This window comes from Fusarium pseudograminearum, chromosome 4, assembly GCF_000303195.2.
Source record: "Fusarium pseudograminearum CS3096 chromosome 4, whole genome shotgun sequence".
NCBI lineage: Eukaryota > Fungi > Ascomycota > Sordariomycetes > Hypocreales > Nectriaceae > Fusarium > Fusarium pseudograminearum.
In genome coordinates, this window is record NC_031954.1 from 130,110 (window position 1) to 156,249 (window position 26,140).

Here is a 26,140-nt window from a genome sequence, read left to right on the forward strand (position 1 = left end):
ATAATAATAATATAAAAGGTATTATAAGTAATTAATTAAATAGATATTAATATTTAAGTAGTTATAAAATTATTATAAAATAATAATTAAAATATATTAATTAAATTAAATATTTAATAAGATAAAATATATAAAAAGATTAAATATAATATAAAGACTTATTAAGAAATTTTAATAATATTTAAAGAAAAATATAATAATTAATTTTATTTAATTAAATAAATTATAAAAATCTTATTATTTAAATAATAAAGAAAATTAAGAATTTTAAATAGCTTATTTATTTAAATAGCTTACTTATTAAATATATTATTAAATTATTATTAATTTAAAATAAAACTTTATAAAAAACTTAAAATTAAAATAAAAGTATATATAAAATATTAAATAGTATTATATAATAATTAATAGTTTAATATTAAATTTAACTATAAATAAAAATCTTTTAATATTATTAATAATATTATTAATATAAATTATTTAAATTTATATAATTTTTTTTTATTATATTAAAAAGGTATATTTATTAAATAAAATCCTTTTTTTTTATTAATAGTATTTTTCTAAAAACTTTTTTTATATATTTCCTTTATATTCCCTTCTTATTTCCCTTCTTATTCCTCCTCTTATTCCCCTCTTATTCCCCCTCTTATTCCTCGTACTTAAGTTATCCCTCTTTTATCCCCCTTTAGCCTTCCTTCTGCACCTTTCACTCTGCAATTTACATCTGATACTGCATCAGTACAAATAGCAAGCGTCGCTTTCTTATTGCGGTTTACTCCCTATGCCTGGCGTCGCTAAAGAGGCTGTCGTGGTAAGTTTAGTCGCACTCCACACTGCGATCATTTCCTAGATCATGCTCGCTTGCTGACGGTGCACGATCTTGCAGCCCATTGAGGCCGTGCTTTTCGCTGTAGCATCCTTCCTTGTTCTTGCCCGATTAACTCTTCGAGCTGTCCGTCAACGTCAGAGCCTCACCGTCAGTGACTGGTTTCTTATCGCATCATGGTTCGATGCTGCCGCACTCTTCGGAACCGATACGGCTTCATACAACTTGGGAGGAATGGATGAATACGATCCGGAAGCACCACCGCGAAGCATCGAAGACCAGGTCGCTTTAGCCAAGATCTCGTTTGCTGGGAACTACTTCTATGATACTGGAATCTATCTACCGAAGCTGGCTTTGCTGGCACTTTACTTCAAGCTCATTCCGCAGACACTTCCAATGTTGCGCAAGGCGCTCTATGCCAGTACTGCATTGACTGGAACGTTCATGGTAACAACCTGTTTCCTAGATACATTCTGGTGCGGTGCCAATGTCGCGGTGAATTGGGATCCAGAAGGGGGCTGCAGCACATTCGAATCGAAGATGGTGTTTCGCATCGACTGGGGAATGAACCTTGTTTCAGACATCTTGGGTATATTCTGTGTGCCGCCTCTATCATACAACACTAACTTCAGGTCGCAGTATTCCTTCTACCTTTTCCTCTTCTTTTCGGTCTTCAACTTAGTCGGCGCTACATGGTCGGTCTCATTGCCATATTTGCGTCGGGAATCATCACAGTGGGAGCAAGTATTGGCAGATTTATCACCATCGATACAATCCACGCATGGACAAATGTTTGTGAGTTTTGGCCCTATTGTTTACCAACTCAGAGACCACAGTTACTAACATGTTGCGCTCAGATGTGTTGTCAATGACTGAGCTTGCGGCTGCGATTGTCGTGGTATCTCTTCCAGCATTGAAGTCTCTCCTCCACGGCTTTGGCCTACGCTCGACAAAACAAGGAACAACGCAAACAGGTTCTGGGTATCACAAGCACTCAGCAACAGTTACCTCATCGAGCCACTTCAACATGCTTTCTAGCGGCCGAGACCGTAATGCTGAGCCCTATGGGACCACTGCTCGCGTGGCAGCCGTCCCTGAGGAAGACTCGGGAAGTGAAGTGGAGCTGACGAACCTTCAAGGGATCTACAAGTCGGCCCGCGTAAGCGTTACTTACCAACGGCGGGACGATGGTGATTGGCTAGGGACAGAGAGACAAGTAGGGCCGGGAACGAAATGATAGCACCTTTCCAGGATAATGCCTGTCGCTGTCTGTCAGAGGCAGGGGTTAACGGAAGACAACGGTTGATCGGGGAATTACCTAAATAAGAGGTCATTCTTCAAAATGTACAGTATTAGTCTCGTATTGGACACATCTTTTTTACCGCGTGTTTCATTTGTCCCCCTCTCATAGAAGCGTTTGTGGTTCATTCTGTAACCAACAGCACATCCTTATTTTTTCAAAGTGGCACAGAAACCCAAAGGAAGAATAATCTCCGTAAACGAGGTGTCCATACAGAGTACATACCTTGCCATTGGTGTAAAAACGAATCTTTGCCTCTCTCTTGCATTTCTGTACATGCTCCAGCCCAACCAACACATGCAACGTCTCGATTACTCTCCCTCAACTATGTATCAGGATGTTTTGCAGGGCTTATTCTCGGCTTATCGGTCCCAACGGACACGAAGCCGTGAGCCAATTATGTCGCTTTATTCCACTGCTGGTCAAGGGTCTCCCATGCTAGCCGGGAATAAACCCAACTCTCACTTCATGGATGCAGAAAACCCGTTACAACGACTAATTTCTTCCTCTTGCTTTCCCTGATGCGACCGTTGTTGATTGGTGTTGGTGGCTCCGGTCCGACTCTGCGCCACACATCTGCAGCGGATAATATCACACCACATCCTCTCAAGGGCCTCCTTGTCTCACATTAATGCGCTGTTGATGACAGTTTGACTTTTCACCCGCAACCGAGGTGGGTTCTTCTTTTCTTCGATGTTGTCAAACGCCGCAAACGTCTTTGAAGCTCGACTTTAATCTGCGTAGTTCTCCAAGCTCTTCCCCTTTCACTGTCTGATTTACGCGACTGTCAGCATTCAATATGGCGTTCTTTATTGATGGAAAGGACTGTATGGTAAGCTCTCTCGCTCGTTCGCAATGGCCTTCTGTTTCTGGTTTATGCTTACATCCTTTTAGATTTCGGAATGGATCCTTCTTGCAGTATCGTACCTCTTCGTTGGCCTCCGAATCTATGCTCGTCTGTTCCGTGCTCGCCAGAAACTCGATGCTTCAGATTGGCTTCTGGTCGTCTCAGCTTTCAATGCTCTAGCTCTCATTATCTGCGATACACTCACGTACCAGATGGGTGTCTTGGATGAATACAAAACGTCAGTCAAGCTCTCCAAGGTATGGTGACCAAGACACAACAACGACATGGGCGCAACTAACACATATGCTCAGATCTCTTTCGCGTCGAACTACTTCTACGATTTCGGGATGGGGTTTCCCAAACTGAGTATGTTGGCCTTCTATTGGGCATACTTCCTGCCCTCCAATGGTGTTAGCTCTGCCATGCGAAAAACTCTATACGGCATCACTGCATTTGTCTGTATATCATACCTTGTCATTCTCTTTGACGATACCTTCTTCTGCGGAAAGGATGTTTCTGTTCAGTGGTCTCAAGAAGAGGGAGCATGCAGTGTTTTCTATGCACCTGAGCCCTTCATTCTTAACTTCACCTTGAACCTGGCTTGCTATTTTGCTGGTAGGTGATACTGGATACTTCGACAAACTCTGCACATGCTGATAATTATTCCGCAGTCTACGCTCTTCCCCTTATCCTACTCGTTCAAGGCGTTCTCAAGACCTCCACTGGTGTCATGGTTACATTTGTACTTGGAGCTCTGACGATCTGTACCACGATGGTTCGATTCATCACCCTCAAGGTCGGCACTGGACAAGAAAACCTTGTCTGTAAGTCAACAATTTCCAGAACATGTCTTTTCAAAATAAACCAATGTCTAACATCTTCTTTTAGACCCACTCAGCATGGTTGAGATGGCGCTTGCCATTACGGTTGTTGCCCTTCCTGGGTTGAGGCCACTCGTTAGCCGTCCTATGAAGCATGAGACTGCTAATGAAAGCTTTTATGTTAAGAACTAAGGCAGGACGGTAGCCATGTAGTTGTTGAAACATCAATGGTTTCTAAAATGGTAGTCTAAAATTGAGATCATGTTATGTACTATCAGCTTAAGAATGTGTTCTCTACTCGTTGGACTTAAACATCAACGGGCTAAGATCTATTGACTTAAGAATTGGTATTGCAGCTCTGGACTCTTACTTCTTTAATAGCAAGTCTGTTACTCTTGACTTGATTTATTCCTAAATTATTTACAAACTCAATCCATAGGTAGCTGTTACTGCCAGAACGATACAACCAATGTGTGCCACGCCTGGGTTTCCCGCCAGTATTGGGTTTGCTTCCTCCTTTAAATTTCCTCCCACGGCTACCATGGCTCCTTCCGCCATAGCCTCAGTAACCTGTTTACTCACTACTATTGCCACGTACAACTCCTCTCTATTCATTGCTGTTGCTTACCGGTCTCGAGAATTATTCCTCGCCGATTTCATACTCAGTTCTGCGACAATACGTATAGTCGATGTACGTATCCCACCTAATAGAATGGATTCATGCATCCTTCCTACGTCCTTCACCTTCTTCTTGGAGTTATGGCAATATGGAGAACTTTCACGGACATTTTCTAAAGCTATATCCACAAAAGGGTCATAAAGTCAAAGACATATTTCACGTAATGTTCTGTTTCAACACTACAAATCTGAAGTATTCCATCGCCTATGTAGCGTACCATTTTGACTTGCATGCCAGATTCGGGAGAGCTATTCCGTATCTGGTAAACAAGTCATCACATCTGTGCACCGGTTTCCATCCTGGCCCACCAGCAACGTTTGAGCCATTAGTTAATGAAACTAAAGGACTTGCTGGAAGTGCCACTGATGACAAATGGACTGCTCTTGGTATGGACTTCTTAGTCGATGCACTTCTCGATTTAGTTAACGGCGTTGTGACAACGCCTCAAGTAAAGCTTCGGACATGTGATAAGTATCTTAATACAAAGAACCTAAGGAACATTGACCAAGTGAAGGGTTAAAAGTCGTTATTAGAAAACTTAAATATAGATATCATGCTGCAGTATTGATGTTGTCAAAAATGGCAATAAATGATTGTGTCAGTATTAACACATAAATAAACTCTTCTGAATCTATGTATAACTCCTGCGGCTAGAGGTATAATTTACTGAACACACTTGGCAACTAGAAGATTAATCCATGCAATTGCTCAACGGATAGAACAGCCTACCAGCAATTTACATAGAAGCCGAGGGCATAAGTCATGCAGTTCCAAAGCTCATCTACATGCTTCTTCACATGACCGAAGCGAGGTCTTCTCAAAGCAGGTCAAAAGGTAGGCCCAATTACATCTGGATGTCATGCGCATTGAGTCGCAAAGTCTCTTTCAACAGTGAAACAAAGGACAGAAAATACATTTGAATGACGCATTGTGTCGTCTGTGACAAAAAGCATCGTTGTTACCAGTAGTTGTCAGTTTATGCTTATTTATTCATAAATAAACACTGCGGCAAGTACCGCACATTGGTTCCATTAAGGTCTGAATATATAATGGCAAGACTGCCCCTTCAACATCTTCCATGTAGCAAGGTACACATTCTTTAACCGTGACGCAAATCACAAAAATACAAGAAGCCTAGTACATGACTTTTGAACTGTGGATTACTCAAGTAAGAAATCACATGTGAACATCCTTATCTCGGGGGCAGGTAACTTTCGCTTGTCAGGCACTGATATCTCGTAGCGCAGAGATTAACATTGTGATTTGCGCTTTGGATAAATGTGATGCACTCGCACGGACGAAAACGCGCGTACATTTGGCAAATCATTGAGACATACTGACAGATATTTCCCACATTTCAAGGTAAACGCTGATCAATATCTTAGCTGAAATGCAATCAATACTCACGCCGTATCGATTGTACCTTATCTAGGGGGGGAAAGAAAACAAGTTACATGTAGATCCCGTTTTTACTATAGTGAAAGTGGGTATTTATGTAATTTGTCTTCAGTCACCTTTAGGCTTATCTGCTTTCCATATCTAAGCTTATTGGCGCCGACAGATCTTTCAGCAATGAACAATGTAATGACAAAAATACAAAAAACATATTCTATACAAATGACAGAACGTGCATCTTGGTAGACTTCATTGACCCTCAATAGCCCATGTTACCAAGGTAAATAGTAGACCATCTGTTCATTCATCAGCCTCCTGGCATAACTGATACAATGAAACAAATGTTTCATATGTGTTGTATGTCAAGGGTCGAGCGTTCATTGCCTGTGATCTGTTGGAGCACTGATGAATGAACCCTGGGCGCCAAAGACAGCCAGCCCATAGTCCCTCTCAAAGAAAAGCGCAAGGGGTAACTTAAGGGGGAGACTCTCCCGCTTGCCTGCCATCTGCACCTTCAGAGTTCAAATTTCCCTTCAATACTGTAGTTCCAATATACTTTAATTGTTAAATATTGGCAGTCAATATGGCAGATTATTTTCACTACGATCCTTCCTTTCCCTTGGCACTTGTCTTTTTTGTAATCTTCAGTCTTTCATTGAATCTTCATGTTTACCAAGTTGTTACAACAAGATTATGGTTCTTCCTGCCGTTTTTACTTGGTTCCCTCTGTAAGTGTTCTTTTCATTGTAGACACGTCAATCGTGAGCTGACAATGGGTATCCATCAGTCGAGGCCACAGCATTCATCAGTCGAGCCATTAGTGCGAAGGAAGCGCCCAACTACACGTTGGGCCTCTGCATGGTTCAGGATCACCTTCTACTTCTTGGTCCAACATGCTATTCCGCTGCGATTTACATGCTTTTAGGTCGCTTCATCAGATATCTGGATGGCGACAAGTTTGCACTGATCAAACCAAAATGGTTAACTAAAATCTTCCTCTTTGGTGACATCACTTCTATTGTGCTCCAAGCGTTTGGTATGGATCTAGCTCTGAGATTCCAACTCCCGACGGCATGCTGACTATAGACTACAGATGGTGTAGTTAATGACAAGACGGATTTATCACACAATTTGACAGCAACAGAAGATGTTGTAGTCGCTGGCTTGATAGTCCAGCTCGTGTTTTTCAGCATGTTTGTTGTTGTTGCAGGTTGCTTTCATTACAGATTTTCCAAGAACTCAGTGGTACAGCCACCTAACTGGCTGAAGTTCATGATGGTTATCTACTTTGCCAGCATGCTCATACTTGTTCGGTCTGTTTTTCGTATGGTGGAATATGTTGAAGGACCTCAAGCCAAGTTACAAGCAGTGGAAGTATATGTCTACGCTCTCGATGCAATTCCCATGGCTATTATCACAATTAGTTTTCATATCATACACCCTTCAAACTATATGCAAGGTCTAAGCAAGACCTTGAGCAAGACAGAAAGCGAGACTTCTCTAGCTTCTCCCCATGCTTGATAACAATTATCATGGCGGATGCGAATGGGGCGATTGGTTTATACTGGTTTCTAAGGTTGCGTTTTCTTTTAAATCCTATGAGCTGGCTCACGATGGACTTGTTATTCTATGTTTATTTAAATACGTTAATAATTGGTACTTGGACTGTATGACTTCTTGTACTTAAAATCGTCGATGAGTGAGCGCCATGTGAACCTTCAATTATGATAAGAATACCAGAGTTTAACTTCCAGTTTATGAGTAGAGATGTTAGTACGCCATGAAGACGAACACACATAACTGAGCCGCCGACTTCAGCATCACTGCCATATGATTCTAAGTCCATCACTGTCAAATCATGAACAGCCTCTTCTTCATCGTTGCCTACGTTCCTTGACTCTGCTCGAGGCCACTGGCGTCATCTGGAAGAATGAGTAGCTACAGAGAAAGCATGATTTTCCCAGACATGTCACGTCAGAGCAAGAATAAGTTATACACGTTAACCTTAGCTATGACACGAGGCATGATGATCTAAAGATAGTTTCCATTTACAAGTGTAATCTGAGCTTGGTTTACACCGTGCTACATGAGTTGAAGTGATCTGGTCAGGAACAGATCAAAGATCCAGAATGCAAAAGCGATGCAAACCCACGTTCGGTATCCCCGCTGCCAGTCATATCGATATGAAATGTGCAGCATGGAGCCAATCATGGCAAGAAGAGAGAGCATAACATGGAAAGCGAAGAATGTCTCATGTTGCTTTCGTCCGAGTGGAAGTAGAGACAACGGAATCCGCAGGACTAAAGACAACGTAGCCAATATTCTCCAGATCCAATATTCCTTTTTTACCTCCTTTCCGTGTACACCTTTGCTCATGACAGCAGGGTCAAGGTAAATCTGTAAGTGTATAGCTTAATACAAACAGGGTTGAAGCATCCGATGATGGCTACCCATCGATAAACGAGGACAAACATTGACTAAGACCGATTTGGCAATCCAGAGAAGTACATTGTTGCGATTGGAGAAACGTACGGCTAAAGACAAATTGACAAAGCTCAAGAGGCCAACGCGATTCCCTGTATACGAAACAAGTTGCTGGTCTAAAGAGTTATATCATGACAAATGATCTTTTAGTCTGTATTCGATAGTAATAATGATGGGATTCATAATCCATATGAATACAAATGGATAAACCATGTACCCGAGTAGAGACAGAGTCTACCCCGAGAGCTGACACAACATGGGGTCCACCGAAACGAGGTGGGTGAACGAATGTGGCAGGGAACCTTCAAATAAGAAATTGTGAGATGGGGAGATACCGAAGCCAGGATAAGACTATAGAGATAGTGGCACATGTTATCAGCAGATCTATACTTTTGCTTGGTGAGATACAGACGAGGACAAGGGTGGCTCGGTAAGACTATTTAGGTTGAGGCTTGACTTTCTTCCTCACCATAATATCCATTTCCCCGACGCGTTCCAGCGTGGCGTTATTTTGGCATTATTACAATAGATATGGAAGCATCACGCCATTGTCTGCAGAAAGGCGCCGTCAGTAAATTAACACTCTAGGTTCCCAGTAGCCATGTGCATTCAGCTGAAGCTATGATTCAAACCGTGATCAATAACACAAGTGAGTTACCTTGACTTGACAGTATTAATACATCCACATACACAATGAGGGTCACACATGGAAGCGCCGCACCCAATGACTCTATGGTGTTATCTCCCTTTGATTGTATGTGATTATTTAATTGAATTGATTGAAGGTCTAAGCTGAAGGACTAAATAGACAAGAAGAAGATGTACGCGTATGCATGATATGATCACGTGATCTCACTCGTGATGGCTTCACGCTCAACAGATATCTAGAGTTTAGTCCCAACTATAGTATATCTCTAATTCTACAATTCAGTGTTCCAGGGCGCCATTAGTGCTCAATTATATCTATGTATATGCGTAGACAGCCTCGGTCTAATATGAACTTGAACTACTTATTTCATATTATTACTTGCATACTGTTGTACCATTTGGGTACTACTACTAGACTCCCCTGTATTTTCTGGTTGACTACAAGGCACCTTCATGATTACAACGTGCAGTGTTTGCAATATTCTTGGTAATGAGACAACTGGATACTATGATTTCTGACTCTACAATAGATGATCTCGCCCGATCCACAACTCCTGAAGATCAGCTCTGAAAGCAGCAGCAACTGGAAATGACATTTCCACTGCCAAGAGACTCTGTATGATACAATCCTGCTGCCACTTCTGCCAAGACCGCGCCCCTGCAACACGCAACGGGAAAAGAACCAACAACGGCGAGATCGGAGAATTCTCCAAGAGCATGGTTGTTCTCCCAAGTATATTATTGACATGCGTTTGTATCTCCTGTTCGCTCAAGGTGGGTGGCGCAATTTCCATGTCCTGCCAGTATGGCATCTCGTAGTCAAACACTCCAGAGAGGTAAATACTTGTAGCTGCAAAGTAAGCCTGTGCCAGACAGAAAAAGCTCTTGGCTACTAAATCGATGTTTTCTTCTTCGGGGCATGTTGAAGACAGCCCGGCTTCCCAGTCGATTAGAGCTTGTCGGAGGCGAAACCCTTCTGAAATGATACCATAGGAGTTGTCCTGACTCGTTCCATGCTGGTCTGAGGGTTGGCTCTCTGGCGAGTAGAGAAAATCACGTACCCTAGGTAGTTTCAGTCAGGTGCGCGCTCTAGGGCAGCCAATGGTTCTTTACCTACCTAACGCGCAGAGTCGCACATGAAACAACGATGCTGAGAAGTTCATTCAAGCTAGAATTGTCTCCTTGACTCTTACCCTGCATTTCCTCAACGAGGAGCCTCCACTCTGGACTTGCGAGAAACGTAGGCTCATTGAAGATGATGGCCCGGCAGGCTTCAAATGCCTGAATCTCTGCAAAAAATCGTTGGCCGGGAATTGACTTACATGCTGTTGGGCCTGCAGCAACAAGAGCCTTGGATGTACCGTGGACCAGGTGCTGTACCCACCCTGCTCCCGATGCATCATTCATAAGCTCAAATATATCAGTTAGCAAGTACAAAAGAAGGCATACTCGAAATGCGACTTACCTCAAAAAGACCTAGAAGGTGTGTTGTCCACAAAACGCAGTGAAGGGAACTAGGTTGTTGATCGAATTGATCAAGGGTTTGTCGCAGCCCTGTTACTGCTTTTGAGTAGTGGCCAACAGCTAAGCTATAAGCCTTGCTTGGGTCAATTCCTTCGGATGCGTTTAATTTAAAGGCTTGCATTGCTCCAACCGAAAGAACGGCATGATGGAGGAAACCAAATGGGACTTTGTCTTTCATCAAACTGACCACATCGTCTAAGCCCTTTGTCTTGGGATTGACAACGTTGCGTTGAAGAAATTCGTTGAAGTAGTGGGAGAGATAGTAGACATAATTATTAGAGAGGCCGATGCCCAGTTGAGGAGACGTGCTTCCGCAGAGTTTAGAGCGAGCTGCACGACCATCAATCCTCACAGCAGATTGTGCATAGTCAATACGGATTCGCATTGGCTTCTGTGCCTCGAACGTGCAGTCGATCTGTTTCTTCTGGCAATTGTTGCATGGGTAGTTTCCAGAACACTTAATGACAAAATTAGACCACACCCACACAGGCGACGCGCCAAGATTGTCTGCACGAACCTTGAGATGGCTTCTAGCGCACGAAGCACATCTTGACCGTTTCTTGCGCCCATCAAATGGCCCAACTGGCGTTTTCATGACTGTTTCGTTTCGTATTGCGTGTCGTTTGGTGCGGTGTGATTACTGATGATTCAGCGGGGGAAAATAAACGGAATGTTGATTTATACTGAAAGTGGTATCTATTGAGCGAGCTTGGTCTGTGCAGCTGCCATTCCCTTTAGGGATACAATCGAGCGACGCTACTGTCGTGTGGAGTGTACCAGCCAATTATGGCATCGACATTTGGACGGGCTGAACTTAAGCTCGCTTTCTAGCCTGTCACATTGTGTCTGAATGAGAGTCCATCCACAATTAACGTAAATTACATCGCCTGAACTTGACCCAATTGAGAATAGTCGAGGCAGACTTTCTAGAAGGAGCATGGAAAACCACCAAGTTGGACGACATGAGGCTGTGCTGCTGACGAATTGTTTCTCGCGAGCTTGGACACATCCATTATATCGCGACATGATTTCTCTATTCTGCTTGACGCCCTTATCCATCCATCCTACTATAAGTAAAGCTTGGTGACCCGTCAAGAAAGAGCTATCCCATCATTAAGCACCATCACACATCGGAACAGTCTTTCAATCACAGCCAACAAGAAAGATTTGACAACCACTCTCATTGCAAACTTCAATATGCACCTTTCTCTTCTTTTCCTATCGCTACTAGGCATTGGAACTGCCATAACCCTTCCTGATCCCACTGGACCATATGGCGTGGCCCTCCGCTCCCAAGGCATGACCGACACAAAACGGATCGACCCTTACGATCCAAAGAAGGGCCACAGACAAGTACTTGCTTCTATCTTCTGGCCCATTCATTCGACCGCCTGCTCTGAGGAAATTGTTCCTTACATGCCGCCAGCCGTTGCCCAGTTCTATGGACAGCAGGCACAGAGCATGGGTCTTTCCAACGATACCTTTGCAGCCTTCGAGTATGCTGTCTGCAAGACGCCTGCTTCTCCAAAGGGGTGTGGCAGCCAGAGATCATTTCCTCTTGCTGTCTTCTCGTCTGGTGCTGGAAACTCTCGGCTACTGTACAGTAACATGGCACGGTCACTAGCCAGTTACGGTAACATCGTGGTTTTAATCGACCACCCTTATGATGCCGACATCGTTGAATTTCCCGACGGACAAATCATAAGGAGTGGTAACATCCCCGAGACGACAAAGTCTCTTATAGATTTGACAAAGGTAAGCACCTTCCTCCCAATTTTCGACAAAACATACTGACTTGTCTTTTCCTTTCCTACAGGTCAGAGCTATGGATATTTCGTTTGTGATTTCCAAGGTTATGCAACCCTCTTTCCAGAGAAAGGTCTTCAAAGGTCTCCCTGGATCAATAGATGCCAAGAAGGTGTTTGCTCTTGGACATTCTCTCGGTGGTGCTAGCGCTGCTGTGGCATCTCTGTCTGATGTTAGACTTCGCGGAGGGATGGATTTGGATGGTCAGATTTTTGAGCCTGCTCTTAGCAAAGGGCTAGATAAGCCCTTCTTTCTCGTCGGTCGTCCCAATCACAGCAAGGAGGATACAACATGGAAGACGTTCTACGCTAAGCTTCGAGGACCCAAGAAGGAGATCGCAATCAAGGGCACTGTTCATGGATCATTCACTGATTATCCACAGTTGATCCAAGCCCTTCACCTACCAGCATCAACTCAGAAGGCTGTGCAACAGCTCGTTGGGGATATCGATGCTGATTACCTCCAGAAGTTCCTCTCCGAGACCATTGTTCGTTTCATGAACATCTCTTTTGACAATGAAGCCAAAGCTTGATGCATTTTGGGCAGTTACCATCAGTCGACATCAATTGCCCTTTCATTCTATGTCCAGGACATTTTACTTCTTGTAAAGTAAAACAGAAATGTAGTACTAGTTGAAGATTATTTAGTTAAATACAAGTCATTATCTGATTCTACTGTAATTCCGTCCAACTTGAAACCTGTGACTACAGAAGAACTGCCCACAGCTTGTATATCCTGCCTTATCACAGCATTAATTGCAATTGTTTGTCTTTTTTGCGGCAGCCCTTTTGGAGCATATTCCAGCAATGAAACCACTCCATCTTCTACAGGGACTCCTGTAATTGACAGAGGTTATTCATAGCCAATACGCTACTAACCATTTACTGATGTTTCCCATCAATTTTTATCAGGCCACTCATCTCAAATACAGGCCAGCATCATTGATTTTAATCAGTATCAAACCTTGTATGCGGACGCTTCTTCCGTCATATATACAATATTGCATCATTAACCCAGGGATCAGTCAACCGTTCGTTGTCTTGGAAGCTCGTAAGCTGTACTCTGGACCCACTGAACGAGGTAGGTACTAGTCACAGACCCCATTCTCATTAATCCCCTCACATGAACACCAAAGGTGAGCAACTCAAGTCTGATTCACATAACCTGTGTTTAAATATTGCTGATAAAGACGGTATTGATTCAGCGGCTGAGTAGGTGAATCTACAGATACACTCTAACATATCACACGTGCCACTAGAAACCAACATATTCATAGGTGGACTTACAGGACACGGTATACCTCTATCATCGTCAACATCAAGGATGTCAGTCGCATGATTTCGCCTCCAACACCGGACCACTCTAATTGTCTGGAAAGTCACAGGCGAGACTGGAAAGTGAGGGGTGTTTCTGTCAAAATATTACTGTTAGTAAGACCATTCGGCCAGGTTATGGAACACAGCGAAGTTGCGGACAGCACAAAGAACATGAACAACGGAAGAGTTAAGATGTTGGACAGTCATATGCAACTCAGCACTTAATTCAGACAGTATAATTCAGTTACCTGTTGTTCTTACTCTTTTCTGCCTAGGCTTCAGGCACAGTCCAGCTAACAATTAATAGGATTTCAGCTGTTCAAACGTTAATTAAGTTACTGAAACATCGCAAACTATTTACCCTACAGCTGGTAGTCCGTTTATCCCGACACAAATAGACAGGAGAAAAGACTGCTGTTGCAAGTAACTGTACGGTGACATGTGTTAATTAATGTTGAATAGTTATAGAGTAATGCTCAACTTTGGTGGCTGTCTTTTGTAGTAGCATTGCAAAACAACAGGGTAAAGCAGTCGCAATAACAAGACTAAAACTGCTCCAAGCAGTTAAAGTTACAAACTAGATGAGATGTTGTAGCATTCAAAATAGGCTACTAGTAGCTCTTGTAAATAATTGTAGCTCAACTAAGTTATTAAAGGCGATAATTACTGATCTTCCTTGACATCAGAGAGAGTTTAGAATACTAACATTATAGGCCAATTCGGTCTATGGCTTCTTGCTTGAGATGACTGTGGGGCAAAATGATGTCGAAAGATAAATATCCACATAAAATAAAAATAGACGACATAACCCTTGTATTTGCTAAGGCGACAACATGACTGATGGAAATTGACATTCGTTTATCCATGCATTATGCAGGCATCTATAATACGACAGAGTGACTAAAGAAGAAGGAGAAGATAAGGAAAAGGAAAACAATAGATAAGCATGCGCGACTGCTAAGGAAGGTATAAAAATGCCATCCGTGAAGATGTACATTAATATGACTAAGATATGAAAATTACAATTAGACTCAGTCTGCAACAAATTAGTATATGGTCTCGCTGATATGACTGTAGGATACGGCGTATGGAAGAAAATAATAAAGGTCATACGTGAGGTGGAACGACCTACTTCATATGGTAAAGACACAGGCAAGGAAGGCACATGTGAAAACAACCAACAAGACAGGGAGGGGCCAACAAGGACTGGGATTTTGTGAAGTGGAGATATTATCTTCACTCCATATAGATACTCAGAAGACGGCATTTTATGGAGACTTCTTCAACCGACAGATCAGGGTTAACATAGCCCATGCAAACCATCGACCAACAAAGAACAATGGATGTTCCACTCTCAAGTGAGAGACAGCTATTTAATGATGTCTTGTTCCAGTGAAGTTATTTCACATCGGTTCCATACAGGCCACATTCAACAATATGGGCATTTGGCTGTCAACCCTTCCCAGGTTGCATCGGGGTATCCCCTCAGATGAACAACGGCAAACTAAGAAAGCACGCGCTACCGCAGACTCAGAAGACCTAAAGTCGTTTATAAAACCTCTTATAACGTCACTCGCCTCCGAGCTTGAGTATTCATCCCTTACACCAACGGATAATAGTGCTCTTTGGGATGCGATGTGCTTGTATGCGGATAAAACGGGCGTCCAATATGACGAGGGAACACATTCAGGAACATGTTTCAAGATAGGTTTCACATATCCTGCTGTGAGCACATGATTGTAAATATGATGTGATTATAACTACTGATATCATTTGCCAGGTTTGTTTCCCTCATCATCCTCTCGAGGTGCAGACATTTATCGGAATCTATTCCTGGCTCGGACTACTCCTTGATGACGAAGCTGTTACTTATCCAGATGAATTCCAAATGTTCCATCAGCGATTCTTCATGGGTGAAAAGCAGCCACTGCCTTTACTACAAGGTTGGGCAGACCTTATGAAAATGGCTTTCCAGTATTGGGATCCTTTGGTTGCTAACTTCATTGTTACCGCTTCTCTGAACTTTCTGAACGCAAATGCCCTCCAAGCCCGAGATGATTTCACTCGTATTGAGCGAACAAAGGCTGGTCACAGCTGGGCATGGTTCATGCGTGAGAAAGACGGTGTTGGGGAGGCTTACGCTTGGTTCACGTTCCCGAAAACGTTATGCGGGGATAAATCACGCTTCTTAGAGGTGATACCAGATCTTTCTATGTGGATTGGCCTCACAAATGACATACTCTCGTCAGTCCACTCTGTCTTGAAGTCTGTATCTTTATCCTTACTAATTTCCCCAAGGTTTTGGAAGGAGGAGAAAGCTGGAGAAAAACACAACTACATCCACAACAGAGGATGGTATGAGGATAAAGACACTTGGTCTACTTTTGAAGACATAGTTGACGACGTAAAGCTGAAAACTCGGAACAGTAAGTCTCACATCTCTCTTCCGTGATTTTACATTACTGCAGAATGACTGTATGATTTAAATCTCAGAGCATCGATACATAAAGGTTACTGATCGCTCTCTATGTGAAAGGATGCTGACGAACACCTTCGATAGTGCGGCTTGTGCTCAATGGTAGGGATACGTACCTACAGCTATTGAACAGCCATCTACTGGGATACGTCGCCTTCCATAAACTCAATACACGGTACAGGCTATGGGAGATTGGTTTAGGAGAGTAGAGAGAGGTTCCGCTATTGTAGGAAGAAAGTGTTAGGTGCATTTAAGCTGTTGCATTACCATTGCATGAGCCTACATTATGTTTCCTGAGTTTGCAATCGCAGTATATATTCTTAATGATACCGTAATAGAATGTCTGCAGCTCTTTGTCTACGGCAATTGCACAGGTCGAATGTCAATGCTTATACCGAAGTACCCAGAAATAGTAACATCAGATCTGTTATCCTTGATGCTATTGAAAAGCCTGGCGCTGTGGTATACACTCATCAGTAAAGAACTGGGCAGAATACTACTGGAGAGGCTGAGTAGAGGTAGTTGAAGGTTACAAATACATCAAGATATTGAATGAGAGCTATGAATATGGACGTATAGCTATAATGAAACTGTCCAAGAGACTCTACAATGGATGTTATTAACTGAAATGCAGCTCTACCTTTTACTCCTGTTGAAAGACAATTGTTGCATTGTTTAGCGAGGGCTAGCTCGATTGAGTAGAGATCGGTTTGCTGGCTGCGCTTATCCATATGCAGTAACCGGAAGCTAACCCTCCGAAATGACCATCAATTAACAGCAAAGCATTACAGCAAACGTCCAAGGAATAAAGACTTCTACCATCAGATGTTTACAGTTATAGCCGAACCATACGAGTCTAATTGCGGGGAAATGTGGATAACAGTTATTAGGCTGCTGAACCAAACGGCACTCGGTTTTCACACCGCTATTGTAGACAGCTCCTACAGATTAATTGAGAGTAGAATACTCAATGGTGGTCGACTGGAAAATTACGGAATAGTGTCAGTTAATACTGTATTTAATACGGAGTTGCAGTGTCAGTGACTTTATATCTCAGTGTTCAGTCTTATGTCATCTGCAAATATCCAATCATTACCAATTATCTACTGGGGTTTCATGCAAGGAACATGGCACTTTTGTGCATTGTAGGCTGTTATTGGATATGACATTAGCCTATACTCCAATACAGTTGTGTTTTGCCAAGCCGGCTATTGCTACTGGCATTTCTGGGGTATGTCAAGTTGGGAAAGACTTAAAAACAGTGATTTAGCCGGGTAATTTGCCTCTGAGTTGCTGGGGAATTGTAGCCAGATCTGACGATATAAGACGGTTCAGCACGTCTGTAGAATATTTATCAGAACAGCCTGGTTAGGTCTTCAGTCTCTGTACATACTTTCGCCTGTTCCAGAGATGCGTTTCAGTATTCTTCCCACCGTGGCCTTGGCCCTTTACAATGGCCTGGTAGCAGCCAACCCTGTGCCGTAAGTCCGCCTATTTTAAACATCTGAAAGATTATTGTTGACAATTTGACGATAGGGAGCTCGAGTCTCGACAGACTTCTGGCCTGGACGCCGCCATGAAAGCCGCCGGCAAAAAGTACTTCGGCACAGCGCTAACAGTCCGCAATGACGGCAAAGAGACCAACGTTCTCAACACTAAGGGTGAATTTGGGTCCATAACCCCCGAGAACGCTATGAAATGGGAGGCTATCCAGCCTAACCGTGGCCAGTTCAACTGGGGTCCGGCCGATCAGCATGCAAATGCCGCTACGCAGCGAGGCATGCAGCTTCGATGCCACACTTTAGTCTGGCACAAGCAGCTTCCCTCTTGGGTGGCTAATGGTAACTGGAACAACCAAACTCTACAGCAGGTCATGAAGGACCACATCAATGCTGTTATGGGTCGATACAAGGGGAAGTGCACCCACTGGGATGTTGTCAACGAGGGTACGTTAAACTTGAACCATTGACAAAGACGCAAGACTTACACTCACTCCTAGCTCTCAATGAGGACGGAACTTACCGTGACAGTGTCTTCTACCGCGTCATTGGCGAGGCATTCATCCCCATTGCTTTCCGCATGGCTCTGGCTGCAGACCCTACCACCAAGCTCTACTACAACGACTATAACCTCGAGTATGGCGATGCCAAGGCTGCAGGCGCTATCCGCATCACCAAGCTTATCCAGTCCTACGGCCTTCGCATCGACGGTGTTGGTCTTCAGGCTCACATGACCAGCGAGAGCACTCCTACTCAAAGCACAGTTACTCCTTCGCGGGCCAAATTGGCGTCCGTTCTCAACAGCTTCACCAAGCTGAATGTCGACGTTGCCTACACTGAGCTTGACATTCGCATGAACACACCTGCTAACCAGCAGAAGCTTCAGGCTAATGCTGCCGCCTACGCCAGAATGGTAGGATCCTGTATGGATGTTAAGCGATGCGTTGGCGTTACTGTCTGGGTATGTATTATCTCCAACATTATTCGTTATTGTCTATACTAATAACTCGTAGGGAATCTCGGACAAGTATTCCTGGGTCCCTGGTACTTTCCTCGGTGAGGGTTCTGCTCTTCTCTGGGACGACAACTTTAACAAGAAGCCGTCTTACACTTCTTCTTTGAACACTATTCGGGGTCGGTAGGACTTTGTAGAACTAGATAGTTAAGGAAATGGATGCGCTTCTATTGACTGCATCTTGTTGGAAATGTCATCAACTACTTGTGAGAGCACCTCTTACACCAAAAGTAAATGAATTCATCGTTATACCATTTATTCCCACGAGTCTGTATACATATTGTTCATAATAGCGCATCGGCAAGACAGTGTACCAGATATCTTGTTATTGGGTGATGCCCCTAGATGTTGACCAAGTGTTTATTAAGGTACATTGAGTTTCCTTGATACCCCTAACCAGGCTGGCCAGATATCTCTGATAACATAGCCTTGCCTGTTGCTTATGTTGTTTGAGCAGATGATATAAATTCGCTATTTTAATATCTGTACTAAATAAGAAGGTCACTGAACATATTAAAAGCATTATAGTACTCTTGTGCATGCTGGAGATTTAGTTCCTAGAATATGTGTGCATAAAACAAGTCGCAGAAAATCTCATAATAAGTACAAAACCCGAGTTCTATTGTATCTTAACAAAGGTGAAGTGTCCGTCAGTTACAGAAGCAGCAAACTAGTCGAGGTCTTTCGATACCTTCTCTACCCATTGGAATGTAGGATCGAACCCAACGTGCAACGTAGTAGGGCCCGTTCCTGTAATATTCCGAAACATGACCTCCCGCTTAGGGTTACCTGGCACTGTGAACTTCTCAGGTTTACCTATTCCTTTGCCGCCCTTCCCAAACTTGGATGCAATCTCATAGATTTGACAGTTGACAGTGACAAACCTCAGCTTGCAGATTTCCTCCCATTTGAGCTGACCAGCATCACCAGAATGACTTCGACATAGAAAGCCTTTCAGGACGGAATGTAGCAGAGGCTTTGTAGGATCATCAGTACGAATATGAGACGCCCAACTGCTAGTGCAAGAAAACACAATGCGCTCGATATTAGAGGCGCGGGATAGTACGCTTCCGAGCTGGTCCTATTTCAAGATATCAGTCAACCATTGCTATTGTTCGTGTAACTTAGGGCCTTCTTACAAGATCGTGTTCCTCCGGGGCAATGTCAATCTCTCTTAGAAGAGGCAAATTGTCAATAAGACTCCCAATCGTCGATGGTGTCAGGTATGGTAACTGATAGCCACCAATGATACCGTTGTATGATATGCTAAGTCTCTCTAGACCTTTATGCTGAAGAATGGCCTGGACAAGGCTATTTGGCAGGCCTGGGTTTTCGGATATCTCGAGTGGGTATTGGCCATAGTCGAAAAGCTCTAGACTCTTCAGAGTATCGAAGGAATTCAAGAAGCTGGTCTTGGTTTCTGTAACAGCCTTTTGCTGACTCTCGGTCACATTGTAACCTGAGGTTCTCATGTCGATTTTTAGATCCCTCAATCGGACTTCCAAACCAGATGTGCTAGATGTTGAGAACAAGTCTGCCAATTGTTGAAAGAATACAGATGAGCTTTCAGGTAGGTGCTCGATGTGGAGTTCTTGTAGTCCGGCAAAGTTTGTTGCCCTCATCAATGATCGAATCGAAGTTGAATCAAGGTCGGAGACTTGAATCGTCAATGATTTGAGAGCCGTAAAGTAATGCTGATTCTCTGTATCTTGTTCTGCTGAGCTTACAATTTGATCGAAATGATAAAAGAAGTCAAGAGAGTTTGTGTTCAGATTGAGGCTTCGAAGTGTTGACCTTGAGTTCAGTAGAAGGGAGTGAAGAAGATCAGTCTGAATGTAGGCCTGTAGCGCCAGATGCTTTAGATTCTTGATGCCATAGAGTGCCTGGTAATCACGGTAGCCAAGGTCAAGTGATAGCGCCTGTAGTTTTTCCAATTTCGCGATGCTCTTTGCCATCGATCTATAACAAACGTAAGTATGTACTGGAATCAGGTAAACGTATTATGAAGACTCACTCTGTAACGAAGAAAGACTCCAAGATTTCAACATTGGCTGTATTCTTCAACGCTTCTTCAATATATCGATGGACGATATAATCATGATTCCTACCAGCTTGGACGGATCCAATGACGAGCTGGCGGACATGGTTTGCACAGACAGGCATCTCATCGGGTCTAAGGCCACTTGGGTAGATATCCTTCTGTCCCTTGTATGTACCCTCCTTCTTCAATTGCTTTCGTTGTTGAATGCTCAGGTGTGGTTCGAGGGTACGGATAAGCTTTGCAATATGGCCGTGGAACATGGCAGCAACAGAAATGCGTTTGTAGAGGAGGGGCGCGATCAGCAAGTAGTACTTTTTGCATGTTCTGCTGAGTCTGCTCAAAGTGGACTTTTCTCTGATCTTGCTTATTGTTAATATAAATCAGTACATCAAGGTGGATTCTTACGTTATTCACCACCATAGAAAGTATTTCAGGAGGCAAATTGGATAGTCTGTCAATCTTGAGTGCATTGGAAGATTGAATGCATGGCTTTTTCGTCTTGCTTGCCGCATGCTTAGTCTTTGCTGTTTTCGGGGCGCCTTTCGTACTCAGGTTGGGATCGGGCATTTCGATTTTGCGCTTGCTACCCCGTTTCGGCTGCAAAGAAATTACCTGGTGCGCCAAGTCTGCCATTTCCTGTTGATTGTCTCCCGTCTTGGCCAATCTGGAACTCCTTCTGAGTGACATTTTGTCTTTATGATACTGGGCCGAAGGAGGAAATATGGTATAAATGTTGTAAGTTTGAGGTTCTCTGTTGTCCCTGTGAAAAGGGGTTAAATGAAATCCGCACCAAGATTGTCCAGGCAACAGTGTGTAGCTCATTGGCTCAGTAAAATAATTTGTCATCCATTTTCGCTATAAAGATTTCTACTGGCTGTTGATGATCAGCACTATGATTAGCGGATTTAGCAATTTTGTGAGATTTTAGCTAGCAAATGAGACAATGTCGATATTTGTATACATATGAAAGCAGAGAGGAATATGTCAAAATATTTAAATTAAGATACAATTAATTGTTGTACTGTTATTTTAACTGAAAAAACGATGACAAGAAACTAAAAGGTATAAATCACAGTAGAATTCATAGAGCCCGACGAAGATTTCTCAAGTTGACTACTGCTACGGTACCCCCACTATACTGACACTGCCAGAGCCTTCTTCAAATCGTCCGGACTTCTTGGCGTAAACGAAGCCTTGTATCTACGGGGCATCGCAACGAGACTTGTGGGATCCAAGTTGCCTCGAACAGGGTGACAATCGACATTGTCAAACTGCTCGATCTTAACACTGTTGAGAAGTCTCATGTACAACAAGTACAACTCTCTGTTTGCAAGCAATGACCCAGCACACATGCGGTATCCAACGCCGTAGGTGAAGAGAGGAGCTTCAGGCTGCTCCAACCAACGCTCCGGGCGGAACTCCTGAGGATCGGACCAAACTTGTTCATCTGTCCAGTGTTAGAGAGCTCATGAAAAAAAGTAGATGGAGTGGCCTACCCATGTTGCATGCCCATGCGTTGAGGAAGACGACAGTCCCTTTGGGAATCTTGACACCCTCGTAGATGATGTCGCGAATCGAAGCTCGCGGAAGAGCGAGTCGCAGCACAGTGTAGTATCTCAATGACTCCTTGACCAGGGCGACGACATATTCGCACTTCTGGTCGTCATTGACATCACACATAGGCTCCTTCTGACTGAAGAATTTGCCAATCTCAGATACTGCCTTGTCTTGAATCTCGGGATGTTGACTCAAATAAGCAACAAACCATGCGACAAGTGTAGTGACAGTGTCCAAACCGCCCGACAGCATGGTGAGACTGATGGATGTGAGTTCATCCTTGTTCAGCTTGGCCTCCTTATCCATGATAACGTTGGCCTGGATGCATGGTTTGGACGTGCCATTCTTGATTCTCTCATCCAAGCCGTCGTTCAGAGCAGTGAGGTACTTGTCTCGCCTGTTCCTCATCTCCCTCGCCTTGGAAGAGTGGAAGTTGAAAGGGTTCAGACGAAGCAAAGGAATGTAGTCCTGGAGATTACCTGTCGTAGATCTGAATCGACTAATCTCCTCCTCAACATGTGTAATCTCGGCGAACAGGTTGTCTTTCTGGCTCTTCAGACGAACGCCCCAGTTGAGCGTCAAGGCTAGGGAGAGAGAAAGGCGCTGGATCATGGGCATGGGATCGACAGGAGTCTTTCCATTGTTGCCGTATTCGATGAGCTCCTTGATAAAGTCACGGGTTTCGACGTCGAGATGGTCGACATAGGTGGCCACGGAAGGTCGGTTAAGGGCAGAAGCGGCGCCCTTGCGACGGCGTTTGAGGGAGTCGCTGTATGGGGAAGTGCCGATTGTGGTGCCAGCGGTATCCGAGAGAACCTAATCGAGTTAATGACCAGACCTGGCAAGTATTGGGGTGGTATGTTAACCTTGTGGAATGTGTAAAACTCTGGACGAGAACTCAAAGCCTGTGCATTAGCACCAAAGATGTGTCTCGCAGAAGCAGCGCTATTGACAACAACAATGGGAATATTGCCAAGCTGGATCTGATAAACTGGTCCGTACTTCTTGGCCCACTCGCGATATTTTTCCGAAGCGTTTACCTTGATGTCGCGGATATTTCCAATCAAGGGTAATCCCCAAGGTCCGTCGAGGTTGCTGATCCGTGCATTGTGGCGCACAAGCTCATTGACGAGAATGTAGAACAACGGTGCGATAAAGAGTGTGATGAGAATGGATTGGCCCTTGTTTTCCTGGACCTTGTCATTGAGGGACACAAGAAGATTTGCAATTGTCATTTTGGACAGTATTGATGGGCTTTCAATGTGTGGTGTGTGTGTGCAGAACAGAGGAAGCAAAGACAAAGAAAACAGTTGGTTCATATATACAAATAACGGTATTTCCAGCTTCCCACAGCAGAACTGCACTGTGGATGCCAGTAGGCGCTACCAAAGTCTCCCTGTAGTCAACGAATGCGGGGTTGACAATGGACTCGGAAATTCGGAACCATTTCCGAGCGCGATGTTTAACCATGGCCCCTCAGTCGCCATTTTTTTTCTTCGGAACTCAATCTTTGCATTCAACGACCGCCATGGACCAACAAGCTGCGTCAGAAAAGAGCCCCGGGCAGCCGGCAGTAAAGGCGAGGAAGCGGAATGCTGCCGATGCAGAGTCCATCCCTGAGACAGTGGCTACTGGACGAAGCAAGAGGGGCAAGTATACCACTGTAGCTTGGTGAGTACCGCTCAATAGGATGCATCTCTGTGCTGACAGTAGTAGCGATGATTGTAAAAAAAAGAAGCTCAAATGTATACCGACAGCAGATGACAGCAACTGCGAGCGGTGTGTCTCTGGTGGTTTATCGTGTACCTTTGGTACGACTACGGTCCAATTACCCAAGGACAGGTCGGAAAAGTACAATCAGAGTCTTGGCAGTGAAATCTCACAACTTCGCCAACAAGTCTCGGAGTTGATCGTCGTAGTACACGAACTCAAACAACAAACCCAGCGACCCCAGAACCCGGCAACAGTCTCACCGCATACACGCGACAACATCGCCATACATTCGCCAGCAAGTGCCCGTAGCCAAGTCCCACGACAGCCCCACTTCGTCGGTCCAACACGGTCAGCGTTTGGTATTCTTGTCGGCGAACGGTCGCTGAATCGTATTGGAGTACCAAAGTTCGACTCGATGCCCCCAAGTGGTGCACAGTCTCCTGTTGGGCCGACGAGTGATGAACCGATCAGTGACTTGGAGTTCTGGAATTGTTGTACTGCGAATGATGTAACAAGATATCTGGTCACATTCCAGGAGGAGGTTGAGAGTGTGTATCCATTTATCGACATCGGCGATTATATTGCACAAAGCAAAGAAATTCTGCAGATAATCCAGGGCTCAAGCTCCATCGCGGATGATGAAAGATTGTGTAGTCAAGATGTTACACTTGCAAAAGTTGCGGTAGCCACGGGGCTTATATTGGACGAGCCGAGTAAGATAGAACTGACTACCGCCATAGTGGATTCCGTGCAGTTGAATCTTTCGAGCATACTTAGCCCGCAGGTCGACCTCAAGGAAATCCAACTACTGGCAATGCTGGTATGTGTCATGCGTCATACCCATGGCTTTAATACTTCCTCTAACAGCTACAGAGTATATACTACTTTCACTCAGGCGAAGAACTTCTTGCTTGGCGCACCATCGGCATCGCCGCTCGCGAAGCCCTGGAAATGGGCCTTCATCGTAAGCGAAGCTTGCTGGACAACTTCAAAGACACCGACTCTCGCAGACTGGCCACAAGGGTCTTCTGGTGTGTCTATGTCTTGGACCGAAGATGGAGTTTTGGAACGAGTTTGTCATTTGCCTTGGTAGACAAGGATGTTGACCCAGAGTTACCAAAGCCAGTAAGTTTCAACAACAGTACCAACAAGCTGTTTGTCTGATTTATCTAACGAGATCTTTTAGGATGAAGAATATCTCTATCTCCAGTGTATGGTCGGTTACGGCCAGTTGTGTTCTAGAATCTGGGAAGCGATTCCACCTTTTGGGTCTGCATCACAAAGTATACCGGATGACACAGCCGCAGCACTGGACTTACAAACTCAAGACTGGCTTGAGTCTATCCCTTCCCATCTGAGGCTTCGTCATCCGCGGTTGGGACTTGCTCCGCGCGCACAGCCAAGACTCCCTCACCGTCTCCGTGCACTTTTGTATCTGCGTGGGAACTATGTTCGGATCCTGATCTATCGACACCATCTCATGAGCACAGACAGTATCGCATCTAACCCTCAAAGTGCATGGCTTGTAGTTGACATTGCACAAGACACTATCCAAGTCTTGGTTCATTTGCATTCTACAACAGACATCTACTCTAGGCAGCAGAGTGCGTTCAACTACTTCCTCCTTAGTGCTTTGGCTGTCTTGTTCCTGGCTGTCTGTCACGCCCCGGAGACGTTCTCTGCACCATGTCGACGGACGTTTTCTGATGGGGTCGACCTTGTAAGGGGACTTTCAAGACACAGTATGGTCAGCAAGCGGTTATGGAAGAGTATCAGGGGAGTGATACCGAGGATTAAAAGCTTTGGGTTTCCCGCGACTCAGGATGAGAGTCAAGGACAAGGACAAGACGAAGGGGATGGGGAAGCGACAGGCGGCGCAAATGGGCAAGTCAGCCCAACGCAACTGACGGCAGCAGTGGAAGAGCAGATGCCTGTTTCTACCATTGATGGTGAAGCTTTACCTTTTGGGGACATAGCGATGCCTGAAGGAGACTTTCTTGGCTCCGTACCTGACATGTTCCAGATGAGAAATGATCTACTCGATCTTTTCGATGCAATTGGGCAGGGTCAACAGTTCCTACAACCCGTTCCTGGCGCATTCACGCACGATACGGATTTCACAACAACTACTGACGAGACTCATGATATCTCAATGCGTTTTCAAGGGCTCATCTAATAATTTATACTCTT

At 44.2% G+C, this 26,140-nt stretch overlaps 9 protein-coding genes across 9 annotated transcripts, besides 5 other annotated features; 6 read left to right on the forward strand and 3 right to left on the reverse strand.

The window, feature by feature from the left end:
* Positions 1–24: 24 nt before the first annotated feature.
* Positions 25–200: a microsatellite.
* Positions 201–291: a repeat region.
* A 12-nt stretch (positions 292–303) lies between these two features.
* Positions 304–475: a microsatellite.
* Positions 476–586: a repeat region.
* A 12-nt stretch (positions 587–598) lies between these two features.
* Positions 599–658: a repeat region.
* Positions 659–784: 126 nt separating this feature from the next.
* Positions 785–3,989, forward strand: FPSE_10092 (uncharacterized protein; the record flags this gene model as incomplete). The annotated part of the gene is made up of 8 exons (XM_009263209.1): positions 785–814; positions 890–1,418; positions 1,469–1,624; positions 1,687–1,988; positions 3,024–3,233; positions 3,288–3,591; positions 3,648–3,800; positions 3,865–3,989. 8 exons carry the CDS (start codon positions 785–787, stop codon positions 3,987–3,989), a joined length of 1,809 nt encoding a protein of 602 aa, XP_009261484.1.
* Positions 3,990–6,454: 2,465 nt separating this feature from the next.
* FPSE_10093 (uncharacterized protein) lies at positions 6,455–7,392 on the forward strand (the record flags this gene model as incomplete). Its single annotated transcript, XM_009263210.1, has 3 exons — positions 6,455–6,599; positions 6,659–6,907; positions 6,965–7,392. The coding sequence occupies 3 exons, from the start codon at positions 6,455–6,457 to the stop codon at positions 7,390–7,392; spliced, it is 822 nt and encodes a 273-aa protein (XP_009261485.1).
* A 2,132-nt stretch (positions 7,393–9,524) lies between these two features.
* Positions 9,525–11,122, reverse strand: FPSE_10094 (uncharacterized protein; the record flags this gene model as incomplete). The annotated part of the gene is made up of 3 exons (XM_009263211.1): positions 9,525–10,065; positions 10,121–10,413; positions 10,469–11,122. The coding sequence occupies 3 exons, from the start codon at positions 11,120–11,122 to the stop codon at positions 9,525–9,527; spliced, it is 1,488 nt and encodes a 495-aa protein (XP_009261486.1).
* A 602-nt stretch (positions 11,123–11,724) lies between these two features.
* On the forward strand, positions 11,725–12,865 carry FPSE_10095 (uncharacterized protein; the record flags this gene model as incomplete). Its single annotated transcript, XM_009263212.1, has 2 exons — positions 11,725–12,282; positions 12,344–12,865. The coding sequence occupies 2 exons, from the start codon at positions 11,725–11,727 to the stop codon at positions 12,863–12,865; spliced, it is 1,080 nt and encodes a 359-aa protein (XP_009261487.1).
* A 2,221-nt stretch (positions 12,866–15,086) lies between these two features.
* FPSE_10096 (uncharacterized protein) lies at positions 15,087–16,334 on the forward strand (the record flags this gene model as incomplete). The annotated part of the gene is made up of 4 exons (XM_009263213.1): positions 15,087–15,374; positions 15,430–15,893; positions 15,948–16,075; positions 16,210–16,334. The coding sequence occupies 4 exons, from the start codon at positions 15,087–15,089 to the stop codon at positions 16,332–16,334; spliced, it is 1,005 nt and encodes a 334-aa protein (XP_009261488.1).
* Positions 16,335–17,535: 1,201 nt separating this feature from the next.
* On the forward strand, positions 17,536–18,766 carry FPSE_10097 (uncharacterized protein; the record flags this gene model as incomplete). Its single annotated transcript, XM_009263214.1, has 4 exons — positions 17,536–17,606; positions 17,662–18,071; positions 18,125–18,585; positions 18,638–18,766. 4 exons carry the CDS (start codon positions 17,536–17,538, stop codon positions 18,764–18,766), a joined length of 1,071 nt encoding a protein of 356 aa, XP_009261489.1.
* A 543-nt stretch (positions 18,767–19,309) lies between these two features.
* On the reverse strand, positions 19,310–21,367 carry FPSE_10098 (uncharacterized protein; the record flags this gene model as incomplete). The annotated part of the gene is made up of 4 exons (XM_009263215.1): positions 19,310–19,720; positions 19,779–20,598; positions 20,654–21,039; positions 21,086–21,367. The coding sequence occupies 4 exons, from the start codon at positions 21,365–21,367 to the stop codon at positions 19,310–19,312; spliced, it is 1,899 nt and encodes a 632-aa protein (XP_009261490.1).
* A 446-nt stretch (positions 21,368–21,813) lies between these two features.
* FPSE_10099 (uncharacterized protein) lies at positions 21,814–23,472 on the reverse strand (the record flags this gene model as incomplete). The annotated part of the gene is made up of 3 exons (XM_009263216.1): positions 21,814–22,127; positions 22,177–23,053; positions 23,104–23,472. 3 exons carry the CDS (start codon positions 23,470–23,472, stop codon positions 21,814–21,816), a joined length of 1,560 nt encoding a protein of 519 aa, XP_009261491.1.
* A 293-nt stretch (positions 23,473–23,765) lies between these two features.
* FPSE_10100 (uncharacterized protein) lies at positions 23,766–26,126 on the forward strand (the record flags this gene model as incomplete). Its single annotated transcript, XM_009263217.1, has 4 exons — positions 23,766–23,908; positions 23,954–24,770; positions 24,824–25,075; positions 25,137–26,126. 4 exons carry the CDS (start codon positions 23,766–23,768, stop codon positions 26,124–26,126), a joined length of 2,202 nt encoding a protein of 733 aa, XP_009261492.1.
* Between the last annotated feature and the right edge of the window lie 14 nt (positions 26,127–26,140).